The sequence below is a fragment of the Globicephala melas genome, chromosome 10 (assembly GCF_963455315.2).
Source record: "Globicephala melas chromosome 10, mGloMel1.2, whole genome shotgun sequence".
NCBI classification, from domain to species: Eukaryota; Metazoa; Chordata; class Mammalia; order Artiodactyla; family Delphinidae; genus Globicephala; species Globicephala melas.
The window spans coordinates 101,961,667-101,983,639 of NC_083323.1; the positions used below are offsets into that span (position 1 = coordinate 101,961,667).

The following is a 21,973-nucleotide window of genomic DNA, read 5'->3' on the forward strand; positions in this document are numbered from 1 at the left end:
CAGAACCGGGCAGGGCTGCAGGGTCGGGCCTGGGAGAGTAGTCCAGGCCCTTCTGCAGGGACCGGGCCCACATGACTGTCAGGTGCTCTGGGGCCCGGGAAGGAAGGGAACACCTGTGTGCGGACAGTCTTAAGGGGCTGGGAGGGCGCCTCTAGGTGAGGCTTTGGTAGAAAGTGGCAGATGCGCCTGAGGGACACAGAGAGGGTTCGTGGTTTCAAGTGCTGATGGCTGTCAACCCGCAAATGCTCCAGGGGTTTGGAAAATGCTTCCTCTTTCCAGATTCCCGAGAACTTCACCCTCTCAAACCACAACCTGCAGCGAGCACCTTGTGTAATAAATCAGTGACATCCACGTACGTGTTACATTTTAATAAATAAAGCATATTCACGGCTTAGATCTTAAATCACATTTATAGACATTTCTAGGCCCAAACAGGTTAACAGTGAAGCTGCTGCTGCTGGAAGAAATGAGGCCCCACATGCACTTGAAGCCCAAAGAGTGGAGACCTGACCCCAGAGCCCACCACTCCGCCCCCCCGAAGGCTGGACCCCAGGAGAGCAGGAGGCCTGGGGACACTCATGCACCCACCACCTGACCCCTCGCCTCTGTGCTGCAGAACAGCGGCAAGTTGTGTTACTTTGAGACAAGCTAGAGGAAGGTTTCCTGATCGTACTAAGTGAGACTCTCGCCCGTTGGTCCCCACCAGCCGGGGTGTTAGCTACAGCAGGGCTTCCACCGATAGATGCAGGGCAGGACAGGAGGACAGCAAAGAGGAAGCTACGCAGGCCATCTTGTCTCTTCAACTGTCAGAAACGTCCACGTCACGCAGTGGGTGGACGCCACCTCCCTCAGGCTTAGTCCAAAAACTTCCTGTTGGCATTTGCCCCAAACAAGGCTCCCCGCACTTCGGGCATCATCTGTGAAGAAAGAAGCTCCCGCGTGAGGCGGCGCCGTCCCCCGCGCCTCAACCCCGCCCCGAAGTCACGAAGCCCAGTAGTTGGCCAAGCACCGCCCGAGTCCGACCAAGAGACTCGGCGATCGCAAACGTGGGCTTAAGGCCACTGCTTAGGGGGAAAGAGAACCAATGACGGGCGCCATGGCCGTAAGGCTTCCCTCCCACTCCGATATGGGGAGAAGAGGCGACGTTCTGGAGCACCTACACTCGTTCTTTCAACGGGTGCTGAGCGCACGCCGGGTGGAAAGCTGACAGCACAGGTCTGCGCTGAGGCGCGCCGCAGCAACTGGAAAAGCCCAAGCACTCAACCTCGGGACGCAGCCACCAGCCACGTGCGGCCAGTGCAACTGAGGCGGCAAACTGCACACCTTACCTAGCTTTAGTTAATTAGCCACGTGTGGCTGGTGGGTAGCATGGCTCTGAGGTGTAAGTTACCAGAAGACGCCGGTCAAGGTCGGGGCAGCAGACCACACCTCTGGAAGAGGCCCCGCACTCGGGACAACTCAAGTTTTCTGGCTGGTTTCCTGCAAACCCGGAAACACCTGAAGAGCCTGGCGCCCTGTGGCAATTCCTTTAAGAGCAGTTGCTTGACTTTCCATCATTCCTGCTGCGGTTTGGGGTTCTGGGGCTTTGGGTCAGCATCTCCACATGCAGTAAAATAGATACATTAAAATCCTAGACACAGGGCTTCCCTGGTGGCGCAGTGGTTGAGAGTCCGCCTGCCGATGCAGGAGACACGGGTTCGTGCCCCGGTCCGGGAAGATCCCACATGCCGTGGAGCGGCTTGGCCCGTGAGCCATGGCCGCTCAGCCTGCGCGTCCGGAGCCTGTGCTCCGCAACGGGAGAGGCCACAACAGTGAGAGGCCCGCGTACCGCAAAAAAAAAAAAAAAAAAAAAAAAAAAACCTAGACACACAAAGCCCTCGTTCTGACCCCAAGGCCACCCTCATGTAAACATATCCTCCCAGCAAATGGCACTAAATGCCTGAATCCCTGCTCCTTTTAAGAAAATGTCAAAAAACGTAGAAAGAATCAATGAAGTCCAAATACGGCCAATTGACATGTTCTCCGCAGCACCTCCTCAAGGTAACCACAGGCCAACTAACTGATGAGACATGTCCCCACACTCACCTGCTGGGCTATGAGGTCCAGCCGGCTTTCGAGGGTATTGGAGACCTTGATTTTGCGATCCCCGTTGTAGATCTCAACCCCGCCAGCTCTACAAAGAACACCGGAAACAACGTTCATAGATTTGAGGGAAACAGACACACGTTGTACAATTACCTTCTTCCCTTGGAGAATAGCTGTCTTGGTGTGTGGATGGTCTCAACACTCTTAGGGGCAATAAACATATGCAATAAGTTTGAAACTAATTCAGAAGCTTCTGAAGCTTCAAGGTAAAGAGGCTGATAATAACTCATTACCAAGCGACTATGTGCCAATCTGATTTCACGTTACTCTAACAACCAGCCCTCCCCAACTGGACGAAAAGGGGGAAGACTGCGTCCCAGTTTGCAGATCAATACATACAGTCCTCATCTGAATGCTTCTTAAAGGCCAGTGCTGCAGGGACCAGGGGTGCTGACAGGCAGTCCTCCTCAGTGCCTGTGTCTCAGATAAAAGGCTCCATCCCAGCAGGTGCCAAACCCAGTCCTCAGTGGTGCAAGGCCGATAGGTCACATCCTACTACAAGGAGCCTCAGGTATGAAATTATTTTGCTACATTACAATTCTACTTTTTACAAAATATTTCTTGAAATAAGCAGGCTCTGAGGCAAAGGCTGGGAAAAATTTTGCAAATTTTCTCTAGAAAATTTCAAAGGGCTCTGACGTGAATATTATTTTCTTACTCCATCCTCCTCCCCCATTTCCTCTTTGTTTCTCTGAACAGCCCCTGTCCCCATGCGGGCAGCAGGGGAAGGGGGGTGTCTGCTGTGCACCAAGCACTCCTGAACGCCAAGTCCAGGCCCTTCCGTGTCTCCTATTCCCCAGGGACCTATAAAGCAGGAAACAGGCTTAAGAGTGGATAAAAGGACCAATTTACTGACTAAAACTCCAGTTTAAATCTGCAGAGTCCTTCACCTGCAATCCTGAATCTCAAAGGCTCTGAAAACAGAACCATCTAATTCAAGTGGCTCCAGGGCCCGAACCGGGCTCCAGTGACCTGTCAGCAAACGGCTGGTGTCCCTGCGTAAGTACCCCTCGGGTGTGAGCGCTCCTGCTTCCGTTCAAACACGTAGGGCACGCACGGGACTGCTGCTCTAAGCACCCGGCACGGTGGTCCCGACTGGAACTGCCGAGTCCCGCATGGTCTCCACGCGCCGACTACCCACCAGCAGAGTCACTGTGGATCCTGAGCCCTGCTGTCAGTGGTGCACAGACACGACCCCACTTCAGCTTCCAAGAGCTCAGTGAGGCGGGTGCTGTTATCCCAGGTCAGAGATGAGGAAGACTAAGTAACTAGTCCAGCCCTACCTGGCCAACACCTGGCAGAGTGGAGAAGCAGACCTCGATCTGACAGTAATGCTCAATAATGCTTAGGCTCCCACAGGCCCTCAGCTTGAAAGCACCGTCACACACACACCCTATCTCTGATCCTCAGTTTATGAAGCAAGCAAGATTGATCCCTCTTACAGATGATGGGATTTGGGCTCGAGGTCCTGCAGCGAGCAACAGGCCAATCGGGACTCAGAACTAGGCCTTGCAATCCTAAATTCATGTGTCCCAAGGCCTCCGCAATGCTGGCCCGTGGGGTGGACCAGTGGGCAGGCGCACAGGGTACATGCCCCGGGCTCTCCCTGGCCAGGAGCTCCTACCGCCCCTCCCAACCACGCCGAGTCTCCCCGCACTCAGCAGAAGCACCACGGGTGCTGGCGTTCCACACCAAGGGATCTGCCAGCCAGACATGGCTACTTCCTTGTCAGAGGGAGTGATCACCTTTCTCAGTACCTAGGACACACGTGGACCCACGTTCAAGTTCTGGGTACAGAATCCATGCTGCTGCTAGGCAAGCTGAGCCACAAGAAGCTGGTTAACAAGGGGGAGACCGACAGGCGCCAGCACGAGGCAGCACGAGGCACGCGTTGGGTGGCCACACCGCCATCCTGCCCGGGGCGCCCAGAGGACATGCGCAAGGCCGGGTGGACGGCCGTTCGCGCGGCCAGAGCAGCCCAGGGGCTAAAAGCAGAGGCGCCCCTTACACTTCCTCAGGCAGGCAGGCCTCCTGGTCAATGTGGACATCAGCGTCTCTTTTGGTGGCGATTTTGTACACGGGGATTGCTTTCTGCACCGCAGCCTGGAAAAACACAAAACACAGAGGTTGTATCCAGAAAAGCAACCGTCTGTACAAACAAAGATATTCCTACGCATTTTTCAAGTAAAAGAACAGACGTGTTGCTGGTGGGAATGTAAAACGGTACAGCCGCTGTGGCAGATGGTATCGTAGTCCCTCGAAAATCAAACACAAAATCACCTCAGGATCCAGCAAGTCTACCTCTGGATACTTATCCAAGTGAAGTACAAGCACAGACCCAACAGATATTTGTACACCCGTGTTCACAGCAGCACTGCTCACAATACTCAAAAGGTAGAGACGACCCAGGTGTCTATTAACACATAAATGAATCAATAAAATGTGGTCTATAGATATAATTCAGCCTTAAAGAAAGAAATCCTGGCACACGCTACAAGGTGAATGAACCCTGAAGACATTACTGCCAAGTGAAATAAGCCCGTCACAAAAGCACGGATACTGTCTGAGCCCCAATGTATGTGTCAATCTGTTCAACTAGTAATCGTGTCAGAAAAAGACTAAAGTTCCTTCAAGAAAACATTCTCACGTGTCTCCTGAAGCCTACAGTGCTGTCCGAAGATGGGACTTCCACGCCACACACAGTGCAGTGCAGCGTGAGAAACCCCCCTCCATCTGTCCTACACCTCCACTTCCCCCAGCTCACTGCTTTTTAAAACTGCGGTAAAATGCACATGAAATTTACCATCGTGATCAGCTTTAAGTGTACAGTTCTGTGGCTTTAAGTACGTTCATTGTTGTGCAACTGTTCCCACCATCCCTCTCCAGAACGTTCCACCTTCTCAAGCTGAAACTCTGTCTCCATTAAACATGGTCTCCACCTGCCCCTCCCCCCGCCTCTGTCTCTTATTTAGATGGTATTGCCTATCCTCTGCTCCAATCCAGTAGGTACTGTTTTCTCCAGAAAGGGAGGAGGGTACTAACTCAGAGGGCAACTTGATTTGTTTAAGAAAATAAATAAGAGGCTCAGGTACACTTAAGTTAGTATCTATAACATGTTAAGACTCTTCTAGTCCCCATAGTTGAGCTGTCATTTATTACAGCATGCATTTCATCCCTAACATTTTGATCTTTAAAAAGAAAAAGGATTTCTTCAAGCTCTACCTTCACCAGAGGGAAATCCTGTTTCCTGCAACGAATGATCATTCGGGGCTCCAACAACTGGTACAAACCCTATTAACGCACAATCAGATACCATTAGTAAAAACTGCAAACTATAAAATAAAACAACAGTAAATAAAATGTCTTCATAACTCTTTCATCTAGTTTGGGAAAGCAGTCCTCTTGTTTAATTAAGTTCCCCCAAAGATGGCCTACATAGTATGAGAACATGGCAAGATCTTCATATCACAAACCAGATAAATATACCCAATGCTCTGGTGATGGAATGAAATTCATACGGGAGTCTTACATCAACTAGGTTGAGGACAAGCATTGTACTTAACAGCCGAACAGCAAACAGTTAAAATGTACACAGCCTGGGATCTGAACCTCAGTATCTAAAGCAAGCATTTAGTGGTAAAATTTAATCAGGAAAGTTTACAGCTGGAGGTTACAAAGGGCAAGTGAGACAACAGCAGTCTCATCCACCAGCCAGACACCACCGTCCTCCCACACATCTCCCGGCCAGACAAGGAAAAGAGCTAAAATGAGAACACAGGAGAAACAGCCGGCTTCTATCCCATCTTGTCGACTCTGCAGGGACGTGGCTCTCAGTGGTGCATCCGACCTACAAGCTTACCTGGAGGACCAGTCCATCCAGCAGCACCTGGTACCTGGTCGTATCTTTTACCACTTTGCTGAGCCTCTGTTTGGCTTCATTTAGTAGGTCCTACAAAGAGTGGAAAAAGAAAAAGTTATCTACACACCTGGGTAGTCAGCTTGGAACCCACGTGGGGCTGGCCCAGCCCGTGTCCAATCACTTCTCACTTTACGGCCGTGTTTTCTCTCCACACGCGCTCTCTGAGGGGTACGATAAAGCAGATGCTGCCCGAAGGACACAGATGCGAGCGAGAGCGCTACCGCGGCTCCCAGGGGACTCGCGCTCAGGCAGAAGCGCCCAGGTTACCGATCATGAGTGACCAACACAGAAAGAGCCACGTGACACAGCCGTGGAAAGCAAGCTACTGAGGCAGCTGGGCAAGATGCTTCCATTTTTTATTAGAAAAAGCAGCCTCTGCACAGAGAACAAAGTGTCATCAATGTTTACCTGCGGGAGGCTGGACTATCAATGATTTCAATTTTCTTAATGTTAGCTTGTATTTTCCAATGGTCTATAATAAATGCTGGCTTCTATAACTAAAGCAGACATTGAAAGGGACTCCGGAGACAAATCTCACATGGTTGAGAAGAGCACGCTGGCATCTACTCGTAAGTGGTAAGCACGTACAGGCTTACTGGTAAAAGAGGACCGAGGTCCTTTAAATGGCAGAGAGAGCGCCTCTCAATCCCACTGCTGGCCACCCAACACCGCTGAGAACAGTTCGTCCTAGTAAATCTTCCACATACGTGTCTCCCTTATTGAATATGATCTCTGGAATGATTTGGGGGATTTAAAGAGGGAGAACATACATGCTCGCTCAGAAACCAATCAGAATTTGAGGAGTGAGGGTGGAGAGAAGGAAGTGGTCCTGTATTTGGTTCTGAGTCTCCCTTGGACCCGCACCCAGCCCGGAACGACTCCCGAGCAGTTGAAGCCTTTAGAATCTAGGACGCTACGGCACGAAGATTTGAAGCATTTATGATATAAGATATCTGGCTGAAAGAAACCTCAGCCCCTCCTCACCAAGAGACCCCTCAAGCACAGTTCTCTTTGTGCTGGAACTGACCGTCCACACTGGTCATGCCGGTCGGGGTGGACACGAACAGTACGGAGACAGGCTTACTCTACAAGAGTGAGCATCAAGTGGAGCTGTACCGAGGGATGCCAGCCACTGGTAAAAATAACCCACGAGAAGTCTGGAAATGGACAAATGAGGACTCTTACCACCACCCAGAACTCCAATCAACGGAGTAGGAACTTGGAATAAACTGAACTCCAGCCAAGGAAGCTGGAACCGAGTCGACATAAACTGCACTGTCCCTTGTCTAAACCATTCCTGTCCACTTAAGAGACATGCCCCACAGGTCAGGAAGGTCACTTAAGTAATACCCCAGTGACACTCTTTGATTCTAAACTCAGCTTTCTGGCTGTAGTCTGACTCCCCGTGGGGAGGGGTGTAGGTTACTGCCGCTCACGTGTTAGCCTACAGATCAGTATTTTGAGAGTTTGGAAGGGCATTTCGTTATCTGTCCACCTGAACCTAACTGCCTCTAGGATCCTGAAAATATTAGATTCTGCTCCTGGAAAGCAAGAAACTAAAACCCGATTATGACGACAACATCAAAATCACGTCTCCTTGCTCGTGCCCGGTGTAGAGTCAGGGGGCCTCCCGCAGAGACATTTCTGTTTCGTCTCTTTAACCGCAGCACCAGAAATCTCTACTTCAGGACCAGCAAATCAGAATTTCTAAAGGTCGGTCTGTTCTTTATCTCCCTTAAATGACAACAACAACACCTTACACAGTGTGAGGTTTAGGAAGTGACGGTAAAGAGCTGTTACTTACCCCAGGCCTGTCCTGTGTGAGGCACTGCACGGTCACTTTTCCTATGTGGACCAACTTAATTCTAAAGAAGCTTCACGTATATGCTTTCCCCATTTTATAAAAGGAAGGTTCCAAAGGGTTAAAAAATTCACCCACCGGAACTTCCCTGGTGGTCCAGTGATAAAGAATCAGCCTTCCAATGCAGGGGACACGGGTTCGATCCCTGGTCTGGGAACTGAGATCCCACATGCCGCAGGGCAACTAAGCCCACGCTCTCTAGAGCCCATGCACCACAACTGGAGCGCCCACACGCTGCAACTAGAGAACCCATGTGCTCCCCGGTCCGGGAGGATCCCACATGCCGCGGAGCGGCTGGGCCTGTGAGCCATGGCCGCTGAGCCTGCGTGTCCGGAGCCTGTGCTCCGCAGTGGGAGAGGCCACAGCAGTGAGAGGCCAGCGTACCGCAAAAAAAAAAAAAAAAAAAGATCCGATGCAGCCAAATAAATAAATGAAGAAATACTAGGAAAAAAAAAATTCGCCCACCAAACAGCAGATTGTGGTGAAATAGAAACACACCTCACAGGGATTCCAAAGCATGGGCTCTTACACCTGGAGAGCCTCAGGGCAGGCAGGGGAAAAGGGTAGACAGCAGAGAAAAGTAACTAAAGGACTATAGGCAACCGTGCACTTCTGGAAGCAGAATAGCTTGCCTGTTTGCTTTTCATTTTCATCCTGGTTCTGTATTTCCTCCTTCCTTCTATCTTTTGTCAACATCCTTTTCTAGCCAACTGCTTGACAAATCCCCTTCCTTTCATAGTTTCTTATTCTACGGATAAAGCTGGAGAAAGAAACGTTTTAAAAGAGCCAAATCCACAGAAACATGCACATGTAGCCCTGTCCCCCATCATCTCACAGCCGGTTTCCTCACCCTCCGTGCCGCTTCATTACTGGGGTTCACTAAACCGCAAATCACCTGACGGCAAGATGTTAGGCTGCAAAGGACTAAGGAAAGAAGCGCTTTAGAACAACTGAAATTATAGAAATGTTTATTTTAACAAAATTCTCATTATACATTAGCAAAACAAAAGCTCAGGCTGTGCTCTGAAACCGAGTTGCACGCTACAGAATAACTGGCTTTGCCGTCTACCAAAACACGGACAGTTCAACAAAATGAGAAAAAATAAAAGAAAAACAAGAAACCCCGACAGTTCACACGCCCGCTGCCTTCAGCCCCTCACCGCATGCTCGCCTGTCCAGCTTTCACCACCAGGCTTTGTCTCTACCAGCCCAACGATGCTGCTCTAGTACGAGTCAGAAGTGAAACCTCGATCCCCAACTCCAAAGACCACTGCGCTCTTCCCCCTTGGACTCGCCGAAGCATGAGACACTGTATTCGATTACCATTTTGTTCTTCAACTTTTCTGTCCCCTTGGCTTCTCCTTCACGACTTCTCCTCCAACACGACTGCTTCCCCCCATGTTCCTTAGCAGTCTCTAATTTTCCTGCCGTAAGCTGAAGGCTGCTCGGTTTGCTCCCCTGGCCCTGTAGTTCTACATCCACAAGCTTGCGATCTCACCCATGCCACGCAGCTCCACGTGGGACCTGTGTGCTGTCTGAGTGGAAGCCCCAGCCTCTCCTAAGTTCGCCTGGACTCCGAAGGCGATTCAAATGCCAAGATTCATCACCATTCCCCACCGGCTCCTCCCCCTGTATTTCTAACCCTCATCACCTATCCAAGTGCCTAGCGACCTGGTGAGAAAGCTTAGGTCTTTCTTGACGCCTCACAACCTGCAGTCACCAAGTCCTACAGACCACACCTTTCAGCATCTGTGGATGCCGTCTCTTCATGTCCTCTGCTGCCATGTGGTCTTGACCTTCAAGTCAAAGTTAAGCCATAACCTCATTTCCTCTCCCCAAGTCACCAGTTCTCTTTCTCCAGAACAAATCTAAGGCTAAAGCAGTATTTCTCAGTGTGGTTCTCAGACCTCCTGCAACAAGATTACTCTGGGCTGTTTATTCCTGATGAGAATACAGAAAATCTCTGGAAATGGGGCCGGGAGTCTGAATTTTAACAAGGCCCTCCAGGTCATCTCTATGCCTATTAGAGTTACGAGAGTTGGTCAAAGGATTTGTCCCACACTCTTCAGCAGGCATTCAAGGCTCTTCCAACTGAACCCTAGTGTCTCTCTCCAGCCTCAGTTCCTACACTCCCCGCTCTCCTGGACAATTCCATTTCCTGCCCGTGTTGTCAATTCCAGGCCTCTGTTTTTGTTTCAGGCTGCTCTTTCCATTCCGTCTCCAAGGTAATGACATTCTTTACAGTCACACTCAAAAGGCTGCCGTATAGATACAGTCTCTGGTCTAGACCCAGTTAGACAGCAGACTCCTACAGCACTGAGCACCAATGCAGGACCAATACAGGCAAACCCTGCAGTCCAAACAGCTGACTGCCAAAGGAACCCAGCTAATTATGAAATGAAAATAGAAGAGTGAAAACTAAAAGATCAAGTTAGTATCGAAAGCAGAGAGACATTTAGTTGTGACAATTTTAGAAGCAGATCAACTCTGGGTACTCTGGGGTCTATTAAGTGTTATGGGAGTTATGTTAGTGAGTCACCTCTGTGTGTCCTCACACTCGACCTCCTGGCAGACACTTCCATCTGAAGGCTTCCTGGCCCCTCAAAGAATGTCCAACGTGATCTGGTGGTTCTTCTTAAAAGAGCCCCCGCCCTCCTGACCTCCTATCATGCTAATAGAGCCACCACCCTCCTAGGGGGTTTGGCGTCAGCCTTAGAAGAGGAGGTGAGGGGCCTCCCTGGTGGCGCAGTGCTTGAGAATCCACCTGTTGATGCAGGGGACACGGGTTCGAGCCCTGGTCCAGGAAGATCCCACATGCCGTGGAGCGGCTGGGCCCGTGAGCCATGGCCGCTGAGCCCGTGCTCTAGAGCCCATGAGCCACAACTACTGAGCCCGCACGCCACAACTGCTGAAGCCCACGCGCCTAGAGCCAGTCCACAACAAGAGAAGCCCCTGCTCGCTGCAACTAGAGAAAGCCCACGCGCAGCAACGAAGTCCCAACACAGCCAAAAATAAATTAATTTTTTTTAAAAAAAGAAGAGGAGGTGGAGGAGTCAGTAGCCAACGTCCGGGGCTTCCTCCTATAAAACATGTCACCACTGACACCCAACTCAGTCCTTGCTGTCACCATGCCAGGCTCACCTGACAAGAACCAATATCTTACAATATTAGTTTGTTTCTCTAGTCATCTAAGAAGATGGTATGTCTTCTGCTTAGTCAAGTATTATATTTTCAGTTTTATAGCTTTTCCATAAAGTTCCTATTCACCAACATTTACTCCTAATTGCTTACTGTTGGCATGTAGTAAAACTATCAATTTCTGTATATTCTCTTTGTAGCCAGTCACCTTTTTGAACTAATTACTAGTTCTTAGTTCTTTTGAGATGTTGTATTTTTTTTAATATACAGTCGTATCTTCAAAAAAATAACTGTTTCTTCCTTCCCAATATTTATATAACTTGTCTCTCCATTTTGTAAGAAATCTAGGGCCTCCACAATAACAATGAGTAACAGTGGAAACAGAGGCCTCCGCCTGGTTTCTAAATTTTTTCTTTCGGCTGCACCACACAGCTTGTAGGGTCTCAGTTCCCCGACCAGGGCCCGAACGTATGTCTCTGCCCTCTCCTTTGGGTGACAATACTCCCCAGATGGTTTTCTGTCTAACCTCTTCTCTGTTAAATTTAGTCTACGTACTCATATCATGAACCCTATTTATGATATGCCTCATAAAATAAAATGAAACCTTCAACAGCTTTCTACTGAAAGCAAGCAAAGCTCTTCACTTGCACTCATGGCCCCACAGTAACTCCATCCTACCTTTCTAGCCTTATTAGTCCCCATCGCCCTCAGATACTGTATGGTCCCCCCATCATGTGCTATATACCCAGGAGCTACATGCTCTGTTAGAGCAGCAGGTCCTTGAAGACTGGACACACATCTTATTCATTTCTGTATTTATTACAATACCTAGTGTAATGATTTGCTGACCAAATGTTTTCTCTCTAAAAATCATTCATCAGCTCCTTAATCTAACATTAACTAGTGAATTCTCTATAACAGACAAATGAATAAACATTTTATAATTCTATAACTAAAGGGGCTAATTACTCACTGTGATAAGGTCATCTCTCGCTCTGAGGACTTTGAGCCTCGCTTGATTCATCAAATTAGACATCTGACTGCAAAAGGCACAGAAAAGTAGTATCATTACAGCATAAAAAACAACCAACGTAGAGAAAGAAAGGTACAACCTCCTACATATGTGCAAACACTTCTCTTTGTACAGATCCCAAAGAGAACTCCCTGAAATACATGTAGCGGTTTTTATCCACTTATTTTCAAAGATAAGGAAATATTTATTGAATGCTTATGAAGTGGCAAGACTTTCTTATCAGCTATTTCAACTATATCTTTCAATAATCCTGTGAGCCTTCTGTTTTCCCAAATGAGGAAAGAGAAGTTAAGTAACTTGACCAAGGTTAGTTAATCAGTGAATGGTCCATTTCAGACCGGAACCCGTAACTGCCTGGGCTCCAAAGCACCTGCTTTACCCTCTCGTCCCAGTGATTTTCAAAGCTCACATTTTCTTCTGCTGCTCAATCTGCTTTTCTTTCTTCTCGTAGTATTCCATAATCTTCAGTCTTTGGGTCTGCACAAGACGACCTTTCTCAATGTTGAACTCTTCTTCTGCCTACCAAGGAATTTATTATTATTACTTCATTATACAGATTTTGACAGTTTTATTTTAAGCAGCTGATGACCAGGGTAGTTGCTTATATTCACCTTATTCTATGTCTAGTATCCACTAACCAAGTTTCAATGAACAGAATCAGAAGATTCTGTGTATGAAAAAAATTATGTATTTTAAATTTGATCCATCTGTTTAATAGAGGGCTAATGAAAAGGACACAGAATTTGGAGTCAGAAGATATGAGTTACTGTCTAAAAAATTTGGTCAAGTAATCTGTCTAAGTGTCCTCCCTTATAAAATAAGAAAATAAAAATAGTATTCTTTCCTTTGTAGGTCAAAATCTAACAGTCCTTTTAAATTATAAACTACATAAATTTGAGTTATTAGTTTTATTAGTGTTAATTATTGAGCAGTCACTTTTTACAAAGGGTATCTTAGTGTATCAGCCATCTGTGATTTTCAGGCAGTAAGAAATTATGACTTTGGAAGCTAGCTAAAGTGACTGATTCAGATGTTTAATGCTTGGCACAGACACTGGAACTTTCAAATTCTAAAATAAATGCCTAACAGCTTGTTTCTATACCTATCACATGAGATAAGACTACTTTAAATAGAAATGCATTTACCAACTGAAATAGAAGTTCTGTATTTGTCCCAGAGAGAAATAAGGAAACTAGTCATACGAGAAACTGCAGTGCTCCTAAGGCCATCAAAACAATATTAAACAAGCAACAAGGACATACTGTACAGCACAGAGAAATACAGCCATTATTTTGTAATAACTTTAAATGGAGTATAATCTATAAAAATATTGACTCACTATGCCATACACCTGAAATTAATATAATATTGTTAACCAACTATACTTCAATAAATATATAAAACAATACTCTCTCAACTGTTTTACTTCAGTGACAGGCAAAATAAGTCTTTTCTTTCTTAGATGATAAATTACTCAAACAGTTCAAAGGTTTAGTTTTGGCCCTAGGATACCAGGCACACACAATTTTAAGGCTTTACCGTTAAGTAACAAATGTAACCACTGTAGAATAAAGTAAAAGGACAGTGAAAATAAAGTATTAGGTGATATATTCTGACCTACCATGATTATACCTAGAAAAAAGAACAATTTTATATACTGTACAGAAACACTGTGCAACTCGAAATATCTGTAAAATTTCTAGATGCTGACTGCCGCCTTCGTGATGGACAGGGGCTTTCATTTTATGCCTTACATACACCAAACTGCGTATTTACCTTTTTGGCAGCAAGCACAAATAAAAAAGCAACATAACAATGAAAAAATACTACATCCTCCCCTGACCGGCTATCAATTAGCTGCGGTTGCTAAATGTCTGAGTTTGGATTCCATGAGAAAATTAATCCATCCCTTACTTTTCTACTCCCTACCATAAAATTTCAGGACACTTATTGACAATCAGAATTTTGGGACTTCACTGGCGGTCCAGTGGTTAGGACTCCATGCTTCCACTGCAGGGGGACAGGCTCGATCCCTGGCTGGGGAACTAAGATCCCGCGTGCCACGTGGCACAGGCAAAAAAATTAAAGAATGTTTAGAAAGGAAAATTTACTTTTAACGTTAAAGAAATTCTTACTGGTCCTATGCAATGAATGCTCTGTTAAACAATTTTACTAAGTACTAATTAGCAAAGCAAGACAGTACGAAACTTTGATAACTTCTTAAACCTAGCAAGTGGAATCTCACCTTTGCATCTATTTCTTCTGCTTTCTCATTGGCTTCTTGTTCAATAAAAGCCATCATGTGCTTAATCTAGAAGGAGAAGGAAAAGGTTACTTTTGAATATGACAAGAAAAAAATATCTATGTTTTCTGATTCTTCCAACAATCATTTATGGAACGCCTTTCTGTTCTCAGGTAACTTACAATCTGGAATTTACTCCAGCAAATGGACCAGATGCAATATTCAACAACACAGGTAAATAGGCCATTATCCTACCCTCAAGGAACTTGGAGTCTATGGGGAGGAAGGACTGAATACACGTCCTCCTCTACTTCCGGCCTCCTTCAGCCAGACCGTCCTTCCCCCTTCTCCATTTCTACTGGAGTGTACCAGACAGCCTCCTACTCTCAAGGCACTCCAGCCTGACTCCCCTCCCCCTAACCCAGTGAAATCACTTGTAAGATGACGGCCATCTCGCCCTTATCTTACTGCATCTGCAGCATCTCCTGGTACACTGACCACCACCCTTCTTGAGCACATGCTTCCCTTTGCTCCCGCCACTTCCTTGCTCTCCTCCTTAGCCTCCTCTGAGGCCATATGCTTCTTCCTCCGCCTCCCAGACAGCTCCTTCAGGAGACCCTACCCACGGCAACTGAAATCCCACACGCTCAACTGAAATCCCACACGCTCCGTAAGGAACACTGACGGCTCTGCTCCCATGTCCCCCTTGACCTCTGCCTTGATGACCAGCACCAACAACAAGTAGTCCCCTCCCGTATCTCAGGCCCCAGGTCCAACCACCATGTCCTACGAGCTCTCTCTTCTAACACCTCTTTAATCTGTCCATCTCTCTCCACCTTCACAGCCACAATCTCATCTTTGCTATCATCATCTCCTGGCGGAATTACTGCAACAGCGTCCATATCTTCTCCGGGCCCTCAGTCTTGTTCCCTTGCTAACCAGCTCTACCTGGCAACCAGGAAGATCCTTTACAAATGTCCCTCTTATCACGTACCACACCCCCCCTTAGGATAAAGTGCAGAGATTTTAGAAGGTCTGCTATGTGGTCACTGCTCATCTCTCCAGCATCACATGAAATGTAACCTCCACCACTGGCCACTCCTCAGACTCCTAGTTTCTGTCATCATACATTTTTAAAAGTTAATTAATTAATTTTATTTTTGGCTGTGTTGGGTCTTCGTTGCTGCGCGCGGGCTTTCTCTAGTTGTGGCGAGCGGGGGCTACTCTTCGTTGCGGTGTACGGGCTTCTCATTGCGGTGGCTCCTCTTGCTGCGGAGCACGGGCTCTAGGCGTGCAGGCTTCAGTAGTTGTGGCATGCGGGCTCAGTAGTTGTGGCTCACAGGCTCTAGAGCGCAGGCTCAGTAGTTGTGGCGCACGGGCTTAGTTGCTCTGCGGCATGTGGGATCTTCCCGGACCAGGGCTCAAACCCATGTCCCCTGCGCTGGCAGGCGGATTCTTAACCATTGTGCCACCAAGGAGGTCCCCATGCTACTCTCATTTCAGGTTTTCAGTTCCTTGAGCTCGCCATTCTTTCCACTTTGGAGATTTCAAACATGCTGTTCCTTCTACTTGGAACACTCCCCCACCCCCAGCTCAGCTCTCTTCTCGAGCCTCAGCCCGCTTAACTGTCACCTCCTTTGGAAAATCTCCTGAACCTCTCACTTATCTGCACCCAGGACACTGCACTTCTCCGCCTAAACACACAGTCCTAATTGCCTGCTTGCCTGTGCCTCTCCTCAACTAAACTATAAGGCTAGGAACTTGCTAAAGGGTTTTAGATCTCTGGCTACAATTGGAGAATGAAGTCCCCAAAGTCTTCTGAATGGGGCTTGGGGTGACTGATCTAATTTATATTCATAAACAGAGTACTGTCTCTAATGGCAGATGTAAAATATACCCAAATGAATATACAAGCAACAGAGCTAATCAAACTCACTGGTAGTTTCATTTCATAGGGGCTCTACCTGAAAGGAATAGTGAATTAAAAAGGAAAAAAAGCAGCTTAAAAAAATTTAATGTAGAGCCTCTAGGTTATTAACTCATTTCACATTAATTGTCCCGCATAAAGGTAAACACCACTGTAAACCCAGGACACGGGGTTAAGGGTTTACTTCCCCCACAGTAGGTGCTCAATAAACATTTGTGAATGAGTGAGAATCTGTTGGGAGTTTCAAGCCTTCTGAGGTACCCCAACTACTTTTTAGAGTCTGTACAAAAGTGAGTTAAGATTTGTTTCACAAGAATGTGAATATACTTAACACTACTAAATCATTCACTTAAAAATGGTTAAAAAGGCCCTGAGAAAACCATAATTCAAAAAGACACATGTACCCCAATGTTCATTGCAGCACTGTTTACAATAGCCAGGATGTGGAAAAAACCTAAATGTCCATCGACAGATGAATGGATAAAGAAGATGTGGTACATATATACAATGGAATAAAAAGGAACAAGATTGGGTCATCTGTAGAGACATGGATGGACCTAGAGTCTGTCATACAGAGTGAAGTAAGTCAGAAAGAGAAAAACAAATATCGCATATTAACGCGTATGTGTGGAATCTAGAAAGACAGTACAGATGAACCCATTTGCAGGGCAGGAATAGAAACGGAGATGTAGAGAATGGACATGTGAACACAGCGAGGGAAGGGGGGGTGGGATGAATTGGGAGATTAGGTTTGACATACATACACCACCACGTGTAAGACATAGCTAGTGGGGACCTGCTGTATAGCGCAGGGAGCTCAGCTTGGTGCTCTGTGGTGACCTAGATGGGGGTGGGTGGGAGGGAGGTCCAAGAGGGAGGGGATATGGGCATACGTATAGCTGATTCACTTCGTTGTGCAGCAGAAACTAACACAACGTTGTAAGGCAACTATACTCCAAAAAATGGTTAAAAAGGTAAACTTCACGTAATGTGTTTTACACAATTAAAAAAAGTGAGTTAAGAATACAACCTAGGGACTTCCCTGGTGGCTCAGTGGTTAAGAATCTGCTTGCCTGCCGATGCAGGGGACACGGCTTCGAGCCCATGATCCCACGTGCCGCGGAGCAACTAAGCCTGTGCACCACAACTACTGAGCCTGCGCTCTAGAGCCCGCGAGCCACAACCACTGAAGCCTGTGTGCCTAGAGCCCGTGCTCTGCAACAAGAGAAGCCGCTGCAATGAGAAGCCCACTCACTGCAACGAAGAGTAGCCTCCGCTCGCCGCAACTAGAAAAAAGCCCGCGTGCAGCAATGAAGACCCAATGCAGCCAAAACATAAATATATTAAAAAAAAAGGGAAAATAAAGAGCAGGTGCTTTAAAAGAAAAAAAAAAGAATACAACCTCATGGCATCAAAGTCTTGAGGAAAACACACAGCACGGTTTTAGAAGGGAAGACTTATTTTTTGTCAAAATTCTTAGGAGCTCCCTACCAGTGAGGAGCCAAAATAATGACGACAATCAGAGCCCGTTTTATAGGTCATGCAATACTTATAAAATCTCAAGACTTGAAAAATTGGGGTGCCTAACCCAAATCTACACTGTTAAGAAAAACCACAGTGAACTTGCTAAATGGATCAACCTCCACACATCTGTGCCTGTGTGTGTGTTTCTGTTTGTGCTGTGGAATGGAATCGTCACAAGCTCAGATCAAACTCACACTGCACTGTCTGGAACTTTAAAAGTAGTTTAAAGACAGTAATCAACTCAGGTGCTTACAAATGCTACAAGACACTGGCCTCTAGAGGGGAGCCCTCATTCAAACCTGCATTACCTGCCTGTATCTCTCAGGCCGGACCCTCTGCTACCAGATCTGACGAGATCAGCACAGCCTAGAGCAAAACACGCTCATTGTAGCCCAGGTCACAGAAACCCGTTTACAGTCAACAAGAACACATTCTGCCTTTAGGAGTTCCAACAGGAGAAAAGTCAACCCCTTCAGGACATTTAACTCCACCCTTAAGGCAGAAAAATCTGCCCTTAAAATATACTTTTCTTCTTCCTGATAAAGCTACTGGGTTCTACACTTCTGGAGTCAAGATTCTTTTCAAAGTTTGATGAAATAAATAACCGTACTCCTCAGACAAAAAAAGCAACATACACAAATACTTTAATACAGGGGGGAAGAAATCAGGAAGCCCAGGATTTCTTTTTGTTTTTACATTTAAGTATTAGTGTTTTATTTCCAGCACTCAAGTTCATCCTTAAGAAGATTTAGTAGATTCTAGGGGGCTCTTTTTAAATACATTACCTACTTGTGATGGAAGAACCAACAAGAACGAGCACTCCATTTCTGATGTATGTACACAATATATCTCCTATAGGAGACTGTTTGGTTTAGCACTCTTGGCAGCTCCAGTGCGATCTCACAGAGCGTCCTAGGGTTTCACTGACCCACACCTAATGGTGCCTGAAAAACATCTATGTTTCCCCCTTGTCTCAGGATCCATGGAAGTCTGCAGATTCTCCCAGCTCTAAAAGCAGTGATGTTTACAGAAATCAGCACTTTGCTTTACTGAAGCAGACATCTGACAGCAAAGAGAGTAACAAGATTTGACTTGACCCAAAGTGCATGAGGACTAAAGACAGTTTCACCATTTGGCTTTGCAATGTAGTTTCCAGAAATCAACTGTGATGAAAAGCAGGAAGTAACTATATTAAGATTTTACTAACTCCTAAAGAGCCAGAAGTTGAAGGAAACCCAGATTTCTAGACGTCTACTCGGTGCTCGATACTCAGGCCTGGTCACTGCCGGGAATACGGGGAAAACAGGCACCGCCCTGATGGGGACCGCGCGTAGCGTGGAGGAGTACAGACGATACATTTCCTCGTTCTTACTATTTTACAGAAAGAAAACGTGGTTCTGGCCTAGTTTCACTGCTTTACCTTTGCCGTGTATTCTAACTGGGGAAGCCCTAGTTTTCAATACATCACAAGGCGGAAAACGAAGGAGAAGAGGAGGACGAGAGCTGGTACTAGGGGTGTGACCGCTGGACTACGTGGAGCGCACTGCGTCCTTTTTCCTACAGTAAAACTCAGACGCAGCGCTGATTAATGTTCAAAACCCGCGCTGTTCTGTAAGCATGCGGTAAGATTTCCTACAGTGCCGCACAGACGCTATTTTTGTTACCCTCCGTGATCAGCCTAAGATCCCCTAAACGGAAGAACCACCACGCTTCCGAGAGCATATCACCTGACGAATAAAGTGCAGAATCGTTTTAAAGGAACTGGAAACATCCAAGGAAAAAACACCGTACTGCTCATCTAAGAAGGCTCACAAGGCACTGAGTGAGCGTTAGTCAGGGTTTTCCGAGAACTTCTGCCAGAAAGAGACGAGTTCTCTAAACTGCGGCCTGAGTGCCCTTCCCCGAAGTCCGGGCCTGGGCGGTCAACGCCCGCCGCCCGCGAACTCCAAAGCGCCGAGCAACGCCGCGACCCCAGGCCGGCCGCTCGCCCGCCAAGCCCGACGCGGCCCCGACCCGCACAGCCCCGAGGCGGGGTCCCGGGGACGGGGAGATCTGGCCAACGAGGCCGCCGCAGAGCTCCCCCAGGCCCGGGGCGGCATCCGCCCACCTCTCGGGGTCCAGGCCGGCGCTCACCTGCTTTTGCACGTCGGCATCGCTGAGGGCCATGGTGCAAGCGACGGGAGGCAGCGGGTGACCGGCCGAAGCTCAGAACCGACGCGGGCAGCAGGCGAACGGGAGACGAAAGCCAGACGCGCTTCCGACCTCTTCTGTTTTGTGAGCGCAGCTTCCGGTTCCTGCGCAGGTCGCCGGGCAGCCCAGCCAGTGGGGAGAGAGCGGCCCGGAAGTCACGCCCCTCCACGCCCCGCCTCGCCTCCTGTCGCTCACTCGTGACGTCTCGTGACTCTCCCGGTCTTTTCCCCAGCAGCCCGCTCCGAGGCGCGAGGGAAGGTCTGTTGTCGTGCCCCTGACTTTAACTGAGACTTGTAGCCCTTGCGTTTTTTAAAAAAGTTTACTTCTGCCAACCAGAATTTGTTTTACTTTCCTGGCCCTAATGGAAGCAAATGCGTCAATATTTTACTTATTAACAGGTTTTATTTTTAGAGCAGCTTTACATTTACGGGGAATTGAGCTCAGGTTCCCATATTGTTAGCCTCCTCCCTTTCTGGGGTACATTTGTTACATTTCATTAACCGAGGCTAATGTGTTGACAAAAGCCCACAGTTTAACCAATTTCCTTAGTTTCCCTCTTGCGGAAATTCGGCCTCTGTACGCCAGTGCCGGATTGTATCTTGGAGACGGAGTTTTGGGTGAAGTAGAAAACAATAGTTTTATTGCTTTGCCAGGCACAGGGGGCCACGGCAGGCTAATGCCCTCAAAACAGTGTGTCCCACCTGAAGAGGGTGGTGAGGAGTCTTACAGTGTTCCAGGAACAGGGCATGATTAGCTCGTGGAGCTTCTTCTGATTGGTTGCTGGTGAGGTAATCGGGAATCAGCATCATCAACCTTCTAGTTCCAACCGGTCTGAGGCCTGTGTGCTGTGGGCAGCGAGCAGCTAACCTCTCCCACCTGGTGGGGGCTTCAGTGTCTGCAGAACAGCTGGAAGGACCCGGCTGAGAACATTAACTGTATAGCCCTGAGGGAGAGCTAAAGGTCCTGACTGTGTAATGGCTAACGTATTATTATTTTGGCTTGCTTGACTGTTTGCCTTTCTGCATTTTCCCACTTGTCTGATTAAATGTATTCCTTGACTGAAGTTTTTCTGCAGACAAAGGGCAGGCGGAAGACATGGGTGAGGGTCTATTCTGGGAAGGCCTCACAGGGTCCTGCTCAGTGACACCCCTGATGCCCTTTTCCTGTTACAGGACCCCAGCCCGGTTACCACCTTTCATTTAGTTGACGTGTCTCGTAAGTTCTTCTTGGGGGTGACAGTTGCTCAAACTTCCCTCTTTGTTGACCTTGACAGTTTGAGGGATACTGTTAGGTATATTATAGATGCACCTCTGGGGATCTTCACATAATTGGTCAGGGGTTGTGGGTTTTGGGGAGGGAAAGCCATTTTCATCACATCACATCAAGGGTTCATGCTGTCAGCCTGGTTTCTGACTGTTGCTGTTGACCGTGATCACTTGGCTGAAGCAGTGCTTGTCAGGTTTCTCCACTGTAAAGTTACTCTTTTTTTCCCCTTTCCATACTTAACTCTTTGGAAAGATGTACTATGTGCAGCCCACACTTAAGGAGTGAGGAGGTATGCTCCACCTTCTTTAGGGTGGACTACCTACAGAATTTATTTGTAATTCTGAATGAGCATGTGAATTTTTCAACATCATTACCAGGATCCATTTACAGAAAATTATTCAGAAAATTAAGGGAGAAATTCGAGCCCACGTTTTATAAAGAAAAAATACTTTGAAAACTTATTTTTAGGATAGATTCCTAATAATAGAATTATGGGCCAAAGGGTACACACATTTTTATTACTAGCTTTTTATTTTGAATTTCAAATATAAGTTGTAAGAATAGTGCAATAAACTCCCATCACCTAGATTCACCAACTATTAATATTTTTCTATATTTGCTTTATCACTTTCATATGTATATATATATATAAAATTGCATGAGTCAATAAATAGTTCAGTGTGTGTTTCATAAGACTAAGGGTGTATATCGTCAAATTCAGGAAATTT

General features: G+C 47.1%; 1 protein-coding gene across 1 annotated transcript; it reads right to left on the reverse strand.

Moving 5' to 3' along the window:
- Nucleotides 1-353: 353 nt before the first annotated feature.
- ATP6V1E1 (ATPase H+ transporting V1 subunit E1) lies at nt 354-20,082 on the reverse strand. Its single transcript, XM_030834847.2, has 9 exons — nt 19,923-20,082; nt 14,342-14,407; nt 12,506-12,615; nt 12,037-12,103; nt 6,005-6,094; nt 5,368-5,436; nt 4,154-4,248; nt 2,086-2,173; nt 354-917 (listed from the first exon to the last, which is right to left on the reverse strand). Exons 1-9 carry the CDS (start codon nt 19,953-19,955, stop codon nt 855-857), a joined length of 681 nt encoding a protein of 226 aa, XP_030690707.1. The 5' UTR covers nt 19,956-20,082; the 3' UTR covers nt 354-854.
- Nucleotides 20,083-21,973: the final 1,891 nt, after the last annotated feature.